This window comes from Cynocephalus volans, chromosome X, assembly GCF_027409185.1.
Source record: "Cynocephalus volans isolate mCynVol1 chromosome X, mCynVol1.pri, whole genome shotgun sequence".
Classification (NCBI taxonomy): domain Eukaryota; kingdom Metazoa; phylum Chordata; class Mammalia; order Dermoptera; family Cynocephalidae; genus Cynocephalus; species Cynocephalus volans.
The window spans coordinates 60427644-60441612 of record NC_084478.1 but is presented as its reverse complement, the minus strand read 5'-3'; the positions used below and the strand labels follow the sequence as shown (position 1 = coordinate 60441612).

Genomic DNA, 13969 nt, shown 5'->3' with positions numbered 1-13969 from the left:
GACTATCATAGCAGTTATCTTTTGGGGTGTACTACTAGGGGTCTAGAGTGGAAGGAAGAGTCATCTTTCAATATTTACTTGTTTGAATCTACTGCATGCATGTGTTTCATATAGAACACCATTGTATTTGCAAAGAGAAAACTACTAGACAGAAACATTAAGAATGTTTTCCATCCAAAATTATTTTTCCCCTTAAAAGGTTTCAAATATACCCTACAGATATATGAAATGTGGGCTGTCTTCATGAGAAGCATCTAGGGCATGAATAGCAAATGAATCTTTTAGCAAGTACTTTTTTTAACACCTTCACAAGTATCATAATCCCCAGCTAAATTCACTCCTTCATCCATTCACCCAACAAGTAATACTGTGCTCCTACTAGGTCCCAGGCACCATCTTAGGTACTGTGATACAGAGGTAAATATAACTAAGTCCTCATGAAGCTTACATTCTAACGGGGGAGGCAGACAGATAAAGAAATAAATATGAAGTGTTAGAAAACATTAAGGAAATATAGAGTATCCTTTTAGATAGGGTCATCAGTGAAAGCATCTCAGACATTACAACAAAGCAGAGATCCTACTGAAGAAAGGAAATCAGCCATGCAAGTATCCCAGCAAAATGGACATAAAGCTGATGTGTTAAAAAAAACAATGAGGCTAGCACAGCCAAAAGGGAATGAGTGGGAGACCAGTTAAGAGGCAGATCTCTGGGAAAGAGATCACAGTGGTTTGAACAAGAGCAAAAAACCACAATGCTTGGATGAGGGTGGCCGTGGTTGCAGTGGTAGGAAGTGGTCAGATTCAGAACATATTTTGAGGATACAGTCAATAGGACTTGGCACTGAAATGGATGTGGTGTATGACAAAAAGAAAGGAGTCAAGAATGGCTCCAAGATTTTTGACCTTAGCAACTGGGCAAATGATGGTGCCATTACTAAGTTGGAAATGGCCAGGGGAAGAATGAGTTATGGAGAAATTCCAAGTGTCCTGTTTTAGATGTATTTAATTTTGAGATAAATGTATGTTATGAACTTCTTGAAAACAACTGTGTTATATATCTTTGCTTCCCTAGAATAGAGCCCACCATGTTGCAGGTGCCCAAATGCTTGTTGCAATGAATAGAGGAACCACATACTAGGAAAACAAAATCATGCTCATGTGGATGAGGGCAACAGGGAAGTCTCTAATGCTATTTAGATTATATTTATTTCGAGCAACTAAAAGGATTGAAAAGGATGCGGTGCCAGGTCATTTTAACCTTTATGCCTATGTCAGGCAGCAGATCCTAAACATTGCTAGTATATTTTCTGAGATCAGTACATTTTCTGATTGAACCAGTATTGTGCTTTTTGGCAGAAGAGAACAGAGAATATCAATGTGCACACCAACTTGTCCCTGATACATACAACTATTCCTATCTATCTATTCTATACCTATATCCATCTATATGTTGTGCTTCCTTTCAGAGAAATAATTCTCTGCTTTTGAAAAAGATAAATCTTTTAATCCCTTTGAGAAGCTAAAAAGATAGGCTGTCTCAAATGACAAATAGATGAAAGCTAACAGTTAACTTCAATTTGCCCTGAATTCGACAGACTGGTTGTCTAGACAGTCCTAATTTATTTGATTACTGTTCAGCATTCATCTTCATTTTAGATAAATGGATCTCACTCAAGTTAGGGAATGCAATTACTCCTTAATTCATTATTTGCCCCATTCTTTCACTGAAAGAAATAATCCACACTGCTGTCCTAGGATTATGCGCACTAGGATGGGCTACGGTTTAAAGTAGTAGTTCCCAAAATGTTTTTAACACTAGTCCTCAAGCAAGATGTTCACAGAAGTTGGGACACCTTATACTATCTCTCCTTCTGGGAAATATGCAGTACACACTGGCATATTCAAGATCCTGAGAAGTCCTGCAACAAAGAGAACTATATAACTCAACATTTCTCCACCCTCTAACTGTATTTTTTTTTAAAAAATGTGTATACAAACACACACACACTATATATTAAACTCTCATAGACAGGGTCCTAGGTGAACCATGCCTAGGGCACGAGCTGAGAGTGTTGGAGCAAGGCTTTGGTGTAGCTATGGCATATGCTCTGCTGTCTCTCCTAGTTCTTCCTCTTAAAAGTGTCATTTTTCTTCAACTTTGACATTCCTCACCACCTACAAATGTGTACAGAGTACATTGCATAATACACTTTTTAAGTTAATTCTCTATTATTCAGTTAAGTGGTCTCTGGCAACAGAATTCTTACACGACTGCCCTTTTGGACTCTTGAAGCGAACACTCCAAAGACAACAAAATGTATAGTCAAACATCAACTCATACTGAAGCTTTCAAGGCAACGTTCTTGGAAAGGAAAGCAGAGAGCAAAATCCACAAATTTTATTCAAGGTACATAGTAAACACTCCATTGACAAATATTTACTGAATGAATGAATGAACGAACAAATACATACAGGCATGCAAGAAAAAGGTCTTTAATTTAAGCCACAGCTCCTAGCTAACTCATTTAATCTGGAAATGGACACCTTAAAGGTCATCTTTATTACATTTCAGAATTTATCCAAAATCCACAATTCTGTCAAGTATTCTGTCCTCAGTGAAATCCTTTCCTTGTCATTTTCTCCAAGTAGAATGAACTGCTCCCTTCTCTGTGAGGCCACTGGACCTCTGAACCAACCTAAAGTACCAAAAGCACTTCAGGCTCATAACTGTAACCCCTGAGACATAAAAGGATCCTCTGACTAACACGTCACTGGATAACAAATGGGCTGATACCTAGCGAACACCCTCAGACCAAAACTTCCCTCTCATTTGGGTCCAAATTTTGTCAAATGCCTTCAATGGCCAATGCTCTTTATAAGCTATTTCAAATGCATATTAAATCAGAAATGCATATTTAATGTCAATGGCTTCATTTCAATATGTAAAATTTTTAAATACCTGTCTTGGAAAACCATGAAAAGAAATTACATCAACCACCATAAGCTTCTATTTCCTTCACCAAGGTTTTCTCCCCAACTTATTTCTTTTCAAAACACATCAGGTTTACTTCTCTATTTATTGTGGGCTTAATATAGGAAATGTAGGTACCTTAGTTTTCTGCCTAAATGTTTTAACTGTTTTCATCATGGCCTATTTCTAATTTCATTACTGGTAACTGTTTGATGATGTGATGAATCCTTTGAATCCTTATTTTGCACCACTTCTGTGAAGTCTCAGTATCAGCCCAAAATAATTACACTACAGGAACAGTGACACCAAAGAGATTTCCAGAACACTGAATGTTGGCCTGGTGCAGAGGGCAGGGGGGGATGTCTGTGTGTAAAAATATGCATTTTTTGGTGAAAAGGTCCAATAGTTTTAATCAGATTTTCAAAGGAACATTTGATCCAAAAGGCTAAGAACCACTGATCTAAACTATTCAAACAATCTCTACACATTGTCCTAAAATGTACTAGGAATGGACTTTTCAATAAGAAAGTAAACTTGTCATATAAAAGTCATTTACCTAATATGGTACCCCATATTTTTAAATTTAAATATTAACAAAGCAATAACATTCTGTTTAATATATTCTAATGTCTAAATCAGTCAAGCAACAGTCAATAGGTTTTAGAGCATCAAGCCTCAAAGTAAAGCAATAATGAGGTTTACTGCAGATCTATGGCCTGAGCTTATATAGCAAAGATAATACGAAACTTCTCATGATCTTTTTGAAGTACCCTCATAGAAACAGCACTGTCCTGGAAGTCAATATTTTAGGGGTCCGATGTCAAGCTATGTGGCAAAAAATTTTGTCGCATTTGGTAATTCACTTGACACCTCTGAGCCTCTGGTTTGGTCCCTTTGGGCTGTTACAGGCTGCCATTCTGTGACCATTCTGAGGCATGGTTAATATGTAATGAACTCCACTCTCAAAGCTTATTATCTGGTTTTTATGTTTTTATTAACACTCTTATTTAATCAATCAATTAAATACAGTTTTTAAGTGGGGTTTTGTTTACTTAAAGGGCTTTTAAACAAAGACTCAGACAAGCCAGGCATAAGGTGTGAATGAACACCTGTGGAGAGACCCAGGCCCAGACTTAAGTTAGTGAAGGATGCCCATAAGAGAGAGAATGCACACCATTTCCAGAATAAAGCATGGAAGAAAAACTCATGTTGAGGAGGGGTCCAAAAAAGAAAACTAAAGAGACAGACCTTCATGAAGCTAAGTACTAAAAATGATACTGAAGATATATCATATATAACTTAATCCAACCTCTTAGGTGACGAAACCACTGTTCAAAGACTTTAAACTGCCCTAATACACAAATGCTAAATGACAACATAACAGGGAATAGATCACTCGAAGGAAAATACAAACTGCCGGTAAAAATATAAAATATTTGTCATAGTAAAGGGGGTAAAACAGTCCCAACCATCACTTTGTCTCAAATGTTCACAACATTTAGAAAATGTTTTGATTCATTTTGTGAAGTTCTAATTACTTAAAATGGAAAAACTTAAAAACTTAAAATGGAAAAAAAAACCCTGTCATTATGCAATCGATTCATCTCATACATGCAAGTGTATTCTTTAGACAAGTACTTATGGGTGTTTACACTTTCTAAATCACCGGGCTGGACACTCCTACAAGCCTCTATATGTGATGTAAAACTACAATATGACCTCAGTCTTTCTGGGTACACCTGAATCCAAACACTGCAAGATTTTTCATATGTTAAAATATTTCTATCCCACAACTGCACAAAGATCATATATGACCCAATATTCTCCAATAATGGGCTTCCACATTTCTTTCTCTCCATTACTGGTCTCTGTGATCTATATTATTATACTAACATCTATTGTTAAATACATTTTCTACATTAGCTGAGGATTATGTATAAATTCAAATCAATTAGTATTGACAAAATGCTAAAATTGCTCATTAAATACGAGATAAACCCCAAAACTCATTCAATCATGTAGATTTCAAAAAAAAAAATCAAAACCTAAATAAATGTAATTCTTGTATTGTGTTTAGCATTAAAAAAATGTATAAAGTAAAAGTATCCTAGCTTATTTTTGAGGAAAAAAAAAAAAAAAAACAACAAAATAGAAGCAAAGAAGTGTCCTAAAAGGCACACAGTTAATTCTCAGCCTGCTAAGGCACCAAAAATAAGCAGCATTTTTTAAAAGGAGGCTTTTCGTAATCACTGCAAAACCACATTGTATGTTTTGCCAAGTTCTGGGTTAAAATGCCTAAAATGGTCCTAACAGAAATGATTCTTAAGGGTGATATATTTCAGCAAAAAGGGAAATTGTAGTATGTTGTGGACTCAATCATCGGAAATAAGAACATTAGACATTCTTCTTGCAAAATGGCTTTTCTCTCTGATGATGAGAAAGATTCAATCTCTGCTAGTTTTAAGCAGGACCAAGTTCTGGGTGGCTCTCAATTCTTGGCAAAAATAGAGTTGGAGTTCTATTACTCAGACACTAAGAGCTCTTTCTACATGGCGTGTTGAATCTGAATTTACTTGCAAAAAAACATGGAAAAACTATTCAGCCATGACCAGCCAGCGTTATGACTAAGGTGTTTTTGCCGTACACTTGCTAACCATTCACAGTTCACACAGGCACAAAAATCATGGGCAGACCTGGCACACTGGTATCATCTCAATAGCTCAGGATCACATCCCTAGAGGCAACTATTTTCCTGCCCTGGAACTCTGTCCATGGGCTTAAATTAAGCACTGCTTATGTCTGGCTTACATCCTCATGACTCTATATCTGTGCTCCTCTCGTCTCTCCTGTTTGGCATGTCTTTTTTCCATCCTCTTATCTGTTAAAATACTACTTATCTCTGAAGGTCCCAGCACTTTGTTCATATTCATAACATTAATATCTATCTCACTGTATTCATGTCAATTATTTGCCCACTTGATCTCTTCTTCCAAGAGGATAAGCCACCTTATGGGGAGGGATGCTACGTACTCATGTTTGTATACCTCTTTCCCCGTGATCTATCCACTGCCTAGCATATGGTAAAGGCTCCCAAAATGCTTGAACAAGTCCAGGAGCCAAAGCTATCTCTACTTGCAGTAAGTTGCTTCGAGGGATAGAGTACTCCCTTTCCCTAAATGTGTTCAAAGCTACAGCCAGATAATCACTAAGGAGATGCTGTAAAGAGGATTAAAGTCTTAGGCGATTGGACTAGATTGCCTTTTAAAACCCCTTCAACCCAAAGACTCTGAAATTCCAAGCACTGGAAATATACATTGTCCCCTGGAGGTGGGCTTTTTTTCTTCTTTGCCTTTTTTCTCTCCCTAAAGAGAGCCATTTCAGAAATTGTCAGTTAAGGGCAGATTTTAAAATCTTCTGCCACTGTTTTTCTGTCATTTGTTATATCTGTGGCAACTCATGAGTAAGAACCAGCATCTAAAGTCAGCGACTGAACTGCTGTACTTCAAATCAGATCAAGAAATAAGAGATGGAAAGTAAGCGTGAATTGTTAAGTACAGATTACAAGCTCTACAAGAGAAGAGAAAAATGAACGAGAGCCAGACTGAGCAAAGAAAAGATCTTCAACCCAGTATTGAAGGATGGACAGGATGTAAATGGTTAGAGAGAAGCATTTCCATGCTAAGAAAGACCAAAACAGGGAAGGCATGAAGGGACAAAATAAACATAGCACAGCACTGAGGACAAGAGGCAGTGTGACTAAAGCTCATGTCCATGTTGGGGAATAGTGGGAAATGCTACTTGTCCAAAAAAGTGGGGCCAGATAATTGGGGAGGTGGAGGTGAGAGCTTGAGAGGCTGGTAATAGGAGACCATTGAAGGTCCTGAGCAGAGAAGCGAGATAATAAAAGAAATGTTTAAGAAAAGTCATGTCTGAGAGAACACTGCATGCAGGATGGACATGAAGGGAGAGACATTATTATAAAGGGTGGCCACTGGGAATGTGGTCATAACCAAGTAGGCTTCTTAGGAGTCAAGAGTCTGTCCTGGGGACAGGAGCAGTGGAGGGGGCAGTCACTGGGAATGGAGAAGAGGTACAGCCCAAAAGAGGAATTAGAAGGATCTGCTAAAAGGGTGTAGTGGATGAAAGAAGAGGGTGTCAAAAATGATGCAAAAGGGACTGGCTGGTTAATTTAGTTGGTTAGAGTGTGGTGCTGATAACACCAAGGTCAAAGGTTCAGGTTCCCATACTGGCTAGCCACACAAACACACGCACATACACACACAAAAAAGATGGAAAAGATGGTGGTGACAAAACCAGAATCAAGGAACTGAAGAAGAGAATCTGGATTGGAGGGCACAGTAGTTTTTGGACATGTTGAATCTGAAGTATTCAAATGTGAAATACCCAGGAGCAGATAAGCTATGGGATAGAAATTTGTAGAAGGAAAAGGATCCAAATTAGAGATGTTAGAGCTTTCCACAAATAAGGGAAAGCTGAAGTCCTAGAATGAGAATGAGAGGAAGAGAGTAGGTAAGAGCCCACAGGTGACAAACAGCAGAACTTGGAGGTCATTTCAAAACTAGAAGTTCACAAGAGTATGAGCACAATAAAAGGAATGGAAAAGGAGCAATCAGTGTTGGATAAAAATTCAAGATCCAGTAGTGTTACAGAAAACATGAAAGGAGTTTAAAAAAGGAATCGATGATAGATGATGGATAAGGACTGGAGCATGTTAAAGACACCACTATACTTGCAAAAGAGCGGTTGTTTCCTCTCTCAACTACTAATAGAGTATATAAAATGATTTAATTGGTGGGTGGACAGAAAAAAGGGTTTCATGGCTGTAAGACATGCTCTATTCTGTTTTTTAATCACAAAAAGGAGATATACCAAGATGCTGCTATTCTTTGTGCCAAGATAGTTATAAAAATAAAAGATAATTCTGTCAATATGGATCGATTTTGAGTAATGTCATTTAGACTACATATTCTTCTGGAAGCTATATAATAGGAATAATGCTGCAGGTGCTAAGTATTGGCCATTTTTATAAATGTGTGGATAACATATGAAAGTGTGCAACTCCTGACGAAAGTTGTAAGGAATATTCAAAAGCATTTAAAACTGGCACAGGGACTATTAAGTAACTTATAGGATACTGCTGAGCAGACACAACGATGATGTGTTTCTGAGTTCACAGGAATGCTTGGGAGGCAATGCCTCTCACATGCTCATGAAACACCCAGTCTATGTCTAGAAGCTAACATGAGCCAGAGTGAACCATCTAGGAAGCCACCACAAACAGAAAGCAGTGTTTCTGGTCAGTTTGGGTATTAAAATCACTCCAATCTGACTGATGGAGATGACATTAGAGGAAGCCAAGTGCTTTTTCCACTGTCCCTGATGGACTGGAAACTGGCTTCTGGAACAGGGGGTGTGAACTACTGTGCAAGAAATTGCCCTGTACTTCTCCCAAATGGAAATGAACAAATTGATAATTAATAGTGACTATGGATAGACCCAGGTTTTGTGGGGCCTGAAGCTTGTATAATTTGGGTGCTCTCCTTAAGAAATAAGGAAGCAAAATTGGGAATACAAGATTCAGTATGAAACTATTTATTTAGGATGAAAACCAGAAGGGATCTGGAGTTGTAAGGCCATAAAGCATAAGGTTCATCTGATACATGTTAAATCCACCTCTGCTAACGACCAAGTATTCAGAGTAAAGTGTGGAAAGGGAGAAAGAGCGGGTAATCAAGCAGAGGAAAATAAAAGACAAAACGCTCTTTAAGGAATACTGGAGACAGAACAAGAAAAAGACAAGAATAAAATCCCAGAAAGAACCCTGAATTGTGGAATATATAGATGGTATGCAGATGGGAGAGGAGATGGAAATCCTAATCAATTATACAGCCCATTATCATCATGTTTATTTTCCAGTGATCAACAATCAAATTGCTACTAGGAGGCTTGCCTTGGAGGACCAGGTTTTTGGAAACACCAGTCCACTGCAGTGCAGGCACTCCACAAGTGTTTGCTGAATGAATACATAACTAAATATATGAAGAGAAACAAGGGAAATACTCCTTTCTCTTACTCTCCATCAGGATCGGCTTTCTTCTGACGCTCCAACATACATGTGTGCTTTTGCTGGCACTGGCTGGAATTGTCAAAGCAACAGTTCATGCCAATCTCTGCTCTGGTGATAAAAACTGTTTATCCTGAACAGGCCAAGTCAAAAGCTAACTCCACCCAAAATTAGTTTGTAAGCATGTTCAGAGTCTCCTCTAAAGGATTGTACATAAAAATGGCTACTGTGGGGCCACTGTACTTACTCCCTCCCACCTTCTTTCTCTTTCTACATCTACCTGCAAGTATATTTCAGAAATTAACAACACCTGAGGTGGGGGAGCGGACAGCTCAATATGAGATTCTAGCTAAGGCTGAAACATAACTCCTAAATTTCAAACATTTTACCAATTATGACAATATAAGCGACAATTTAACATATCAATCATGATGAGGCTTTCAGGAAGATTCTGAAAAGCCTCATGTACCACTCACTCTGTCAGCCACAAACCCAAGCCAGGACCAGGGGAACCCAGGTCCACAAGTGGCTCATCAGAGGACAAGATTCAGGCAGTGGGAGCTCTTAGAGAAAGGAGGAGGGACACAGGGCATTCAGCCCCTGCTTCATAAAAGACTCCCTTTGGGCCATAAATGCCCTATACCTTGCTTCAAGTTCTAAAAAAGCAGGAGTATGTTCAAACTAAGAGCTCAGCCCTCCTTTTTCTTTTTTTTCTTTATAAAATATCTTTTCCTAAAGAATTCTGCCCCTTTCCTCTTCACCTACCAGATTTTCTAAGGAAAAGTGGCTAGAGAAGAGGAAGACTGGAATAGTACCACTACTACTCAATACTACAGAAGTTCCTGTGCTGATATTCTGTTTAGCGCAAAGGCTGTGCAATCAGGAAGGCAAAGCACCCACCTCAGGAATTAAGTGTGCGGGTCTTAAATGGGAGAAAAATCACTCAGCCACTTCCCAGCTAGGCGATTTGATCTTAGGAGAGTTATTGAAACTCCCCAGACCCCAAGTTCTGGGTTTTGTAAAACGGAGGTTGAATTTAGCACCCATTTCACAGGACTGTTAAAGACTGAGAAAATCCACGCAAAGTGTTAAACTGCACAGGAACAGCTAATTAAATATTGGTATTTAATAATAGTAGTAGGAAAATTACTGTGTCTGCCTCCCCCAGTTCACACCAACCAGCAAAAGTGGCCCAACCCCCACTTCCACCTCGCAGGAGCCGAGCCGGCCACTGTTACACTCTCGCATGCACGACAGACCCCCAAACGCCACAGCTACTGCAAGTCCCCCACCCCTCAGGGCCACCTCTGGTCGGGGCCCCTCAGGCTACCGCTACAGTGCACACTGACCTGAAATGCCACCTCCAATCACGACTACGTCGAACATGTGGCCCGAGTTACTCGTCTTCTCCCGACTCGCCATGCTTTGGAAGTCACTCTCCCAGGGCGTGAGTGTAGGAGTGGGGACGCCGACGGGCGGGAAGGACCTTTTTACCGACTCTCTGAGGGAGCCCGGAGGTGGAGCTACTTCTATTGGTACTCGGGGGGAGCTGGACACTGAGGGTGGGGCGGTCCCTTGTACTGACACCCGGGGAGCGCCCGGGGGCGGAGCCGATCCTTCCAGAGATACCCAGAGGGAGCCGGGCACTGAGGGCATGGCGGACCCTTGTAGTGACACTCGGGGGGAGTTACTGGGTTGAGGAGGTCCATGTACCGACAGTTGGGAAGTACTGGGTGTAGGAGGTCCTGGTACCAATAGCCAGGGGTAGCCGGACACTGAGGGCGTAGCGGACTCATGTGTTGACACTCGGGGGGAGTTATTGGGTGCAGGAGGTCTTTGTATCGACACTTGGGAAAGAGTATTAGGTGGAGGAGGTACTAGAACCGATACCCAGGGGTACCCAGGCACTGACGGCGTGATGAACTCTTGTACTGACACTCGGGGGTTGTTATTGGGTGTAGGAGGTCCTTGTATCGACACTTGGGAAAGGTTAGTGGGTATAGGAGATTCTGGTACAGATATCCAGGGGTAGCCGGGCACTAAGATTGGGGAGGACCCCTGCACCGACCCTCGAGGGGGGCCCGAGGGCGGGAGAGGTCCTCTTACCAAACCCTGGGGGAAGCTGGGCACTGAGGACTGGGCGGACCTTGGTACCGACACTCGGGAGGGGCCCAAGGGCGGGACAGATCCTGTTACCAATACCGGGGAGGAGCTGGTGTCCGGGTTGGAGGCTGGGGCGGCCCCATCGGAGGCGTTCGGGCGGGTGGCAGACATAGGGATCCGATCGCTTGGGCTGAAGTCCCCGAGGCCAGTCTTGGAGTCGGGGTCAGTCCTCTGGCCAGGACTGCTGCTGTGGTGGGAGGGCTCGCTAGAGCTCTGGGAGTTGGCTGCGTCCTCTGTGGACGTGCTCGATTGGGAACTGGAAAACGGATGGGAGAGGGTCCGCCACTCAGAGCGGACGCTCCACTCGTACGTGTTTGGGACGTGGGCAGCGGTGCCCCGGGCTTCGGGCGCCCCCCCGCACCCCCCCGCTCCCCGCCGTGCACCCCTCCCCCCACCGCCGCTGCCGAGGGAGACGACCGGGCTAAATGGGCTCACGGTTCTAAAGCACTCTGGGCGCTGGGGGTGGCGTTCTGTCCCTCCCCCACGGGCGCTAGCCTCTCGCGCCAGCTGTCTCGCTCCGCACTCACTGAGGCCCTCTCCGGGAGCCCGGCCCATTCGGAGGCGGGGAGATGAGGCACTGGTGCGGCCTAGCTCCGCCTTTCCCGCCTGCCTGCGGCTCCGGGAGGACTCTGCTGGGCGTGGCCGGGCGATACCACTGCTGGCGGGAGCGCGGAGGCCAAGCGAGAGTGGGGGAGTGCGTGTGTGTGGGGGGGGTCTCAACCTAGTGTTTTAACTCTTACTCTTTAACTGAAAGGGGTTTGGCCGGGGTGGGCTAAGGGAAGAAGGTATTTGAAGAAAGCGCCTCACTTGGTCTAGCCCCTTTGTGACGTCACATAGGGCCCGGCGAGATCTGCGCAGCCGCGCGCTGCCCTGTGGAGGGGCGGGATGGAGTGGGAACTGTTACTTGGGGGGCATTTGGCAATTATTGGCTTTCTGTGGGGTTTTTCGACTGAGGTGCTTAACCAAAGTCGAAGCAAGTAGGCAAGAAAAATAACTATCACGGATTAAGTGGGACTGAGTTTAAAAGCAAAGGTCAAGGGATGGCTAAGGCCCAGAAACAAACAAGCAAAAACCCAAACATGTGTTTCCCCACTCTACTGAAGAGTGATATTTAGTGTGTATATTTTACTGTGCAGCCAGCCTTTTATCTTGCTAGTTTTATCCATTTCTTAAATTTCCACTTTTCCTTATCCTAAAGCTGAATTTGTAGTCACTGAAACCCTCAAAAATAGATATTATGATATGAATTCAGGGTGTGTGATAAGAACACTAGGAAATTAACTAGATAAACGTTCCCACCTATAAACATTTCTCTTCCCGTCCCTCCATTATGTATCAAACATCTTGCTGGATAAACTGTAAGGAAATATAGATTTAGTCTTTTCTTTATCCTGTTTTAATAGTTTTTACTTCCTAGAAAAGTACTTGGCACTTATAACTAGATTAGAATCATTTATATCTTGATAGACTTTGAAGCATAGAGAGAAGAAATAATAGATAAAAGAATTCAGCTCTTTCTGATATGATTCTGCCCGCCTTTCTTTTTATTCCCACTGCTTTCTTTTCATTCAAATACTTGATTTCACACTATGTGCTAGGCACAGGGCAAGGTACTGGGGGTGCCAGCAACACACCCTCACCATCAAACACACAGTCTTGTGGAGATGCCAGTAGAGGATATAGACAACTACATGCTTGATGTGTAAATACAATTCTGATAAATATTACGTTGGAAAGATCCATAGTGATAAGAAAGTGTTAGGGTGTCTTGACCACTCCGGAGGTTAACTTTGGGAGGGAGAGTGTAAATATGTTCCAGAAAGAGGGAACAATGTGGGCAAAGGCCCTGTGGTAGAAGGAAGCATGTTTCATTGGGTCAACTGAAAGCCAGCCAGTGGAACTAGGGCAAGGGGAGAAGCACAGGAGACAAAGCAGCTGAGGCTGGCTGGGCCAGGAACAGATCCTTGGTCTTTATCCTAAGAGCAATGGAAGACACTGCAAGATTTTAAGCTAGGGACAATATGCCTAGATTGCATTTTGAAAAGGTCTATCTGCCTGCTATGTGAATAATGGGCTGAAGGGGCAAGAGTAAATAGATATTGGAAGGCCAAAGTTAGGAATTCTTCAAAGAAAGAGGTGACACTGTCTTAGACTAAGGTGGGTGATGGCAGTGGACCTGGAGAAATGTGGATATAGTAGAGACATTTACTTGTAAAGGTGACAGGACTTGGTTGTGGCTAGGATTTGGAAGATCATGAGAGTATTTTTGGACAAGTTGAGTTTCAAGTGCCTTTGAGACATCCAGGTGAAAGTTATAGAATAGACAACTGGACATAAAGCCTGAAGCTCAAAGCAGGAGTTTGATTGGAGATGAAAATGTGAAAGTCTTATTAAATAATCAATGAATGGAATAAATGGGAAGAAATATGAATATTTTCTTTCCTCATTTTATTTTCGTTGTGTATTTTATATATCTTGTAATAAAAACAATAAAAGTTATTTTTAAATAAAGGAATAATTGTGAAATATCTTACAAGTATTATTTCCTCCCTTGTGTGACCTTGGGTAAAGTATTTCACCTCTCTGTGCCTATCTCCTCAACCTTAGAATCTCCTAAGTTGTTTAATCGGTAGGCGTTCCACCCGGAAACAGCACACTCACATTAAATAATTTGAAGAGAGTATCGTCAAAGAACTAGTTTCAATTGTGTGGGCAAGATGGAGAGAAGCCACAAGGAATCATGCAGTA

General features: G+C 41.8%; 1 protein-coding gene across 1 annotated transcript in view; it reads right to left on the bottom strand.

The window, feature by feature from the left end:
• LOC134367191 (amine oxidase [flavin-containing] A) overlaps window positions 1-11733 on the bottom strand; it is a 66489-nt gene extending 54756 nt beyond the window's left edge. Inside the window, exons 1-2 of the mRNA XM_063083842.1 lie at window positions 11657-11733; window positions 10408-11477 (exon numbers count right to left, since the gene is read on the bottom strand). Of these exons, the coding sequence (XP_062939912.1) occupies window positions 10408-11332 (925 nt within the window). The 5' untranslated portion in view covers window positions 11333-11477; window positions 11657-11733. The remainder of the gene's footprint in view (window positions 1-10407; window positions 11478-11656) is intronic.
• Between the last annotated feature and the right edge of the window lie 2236 nt (window positions 11734-13969).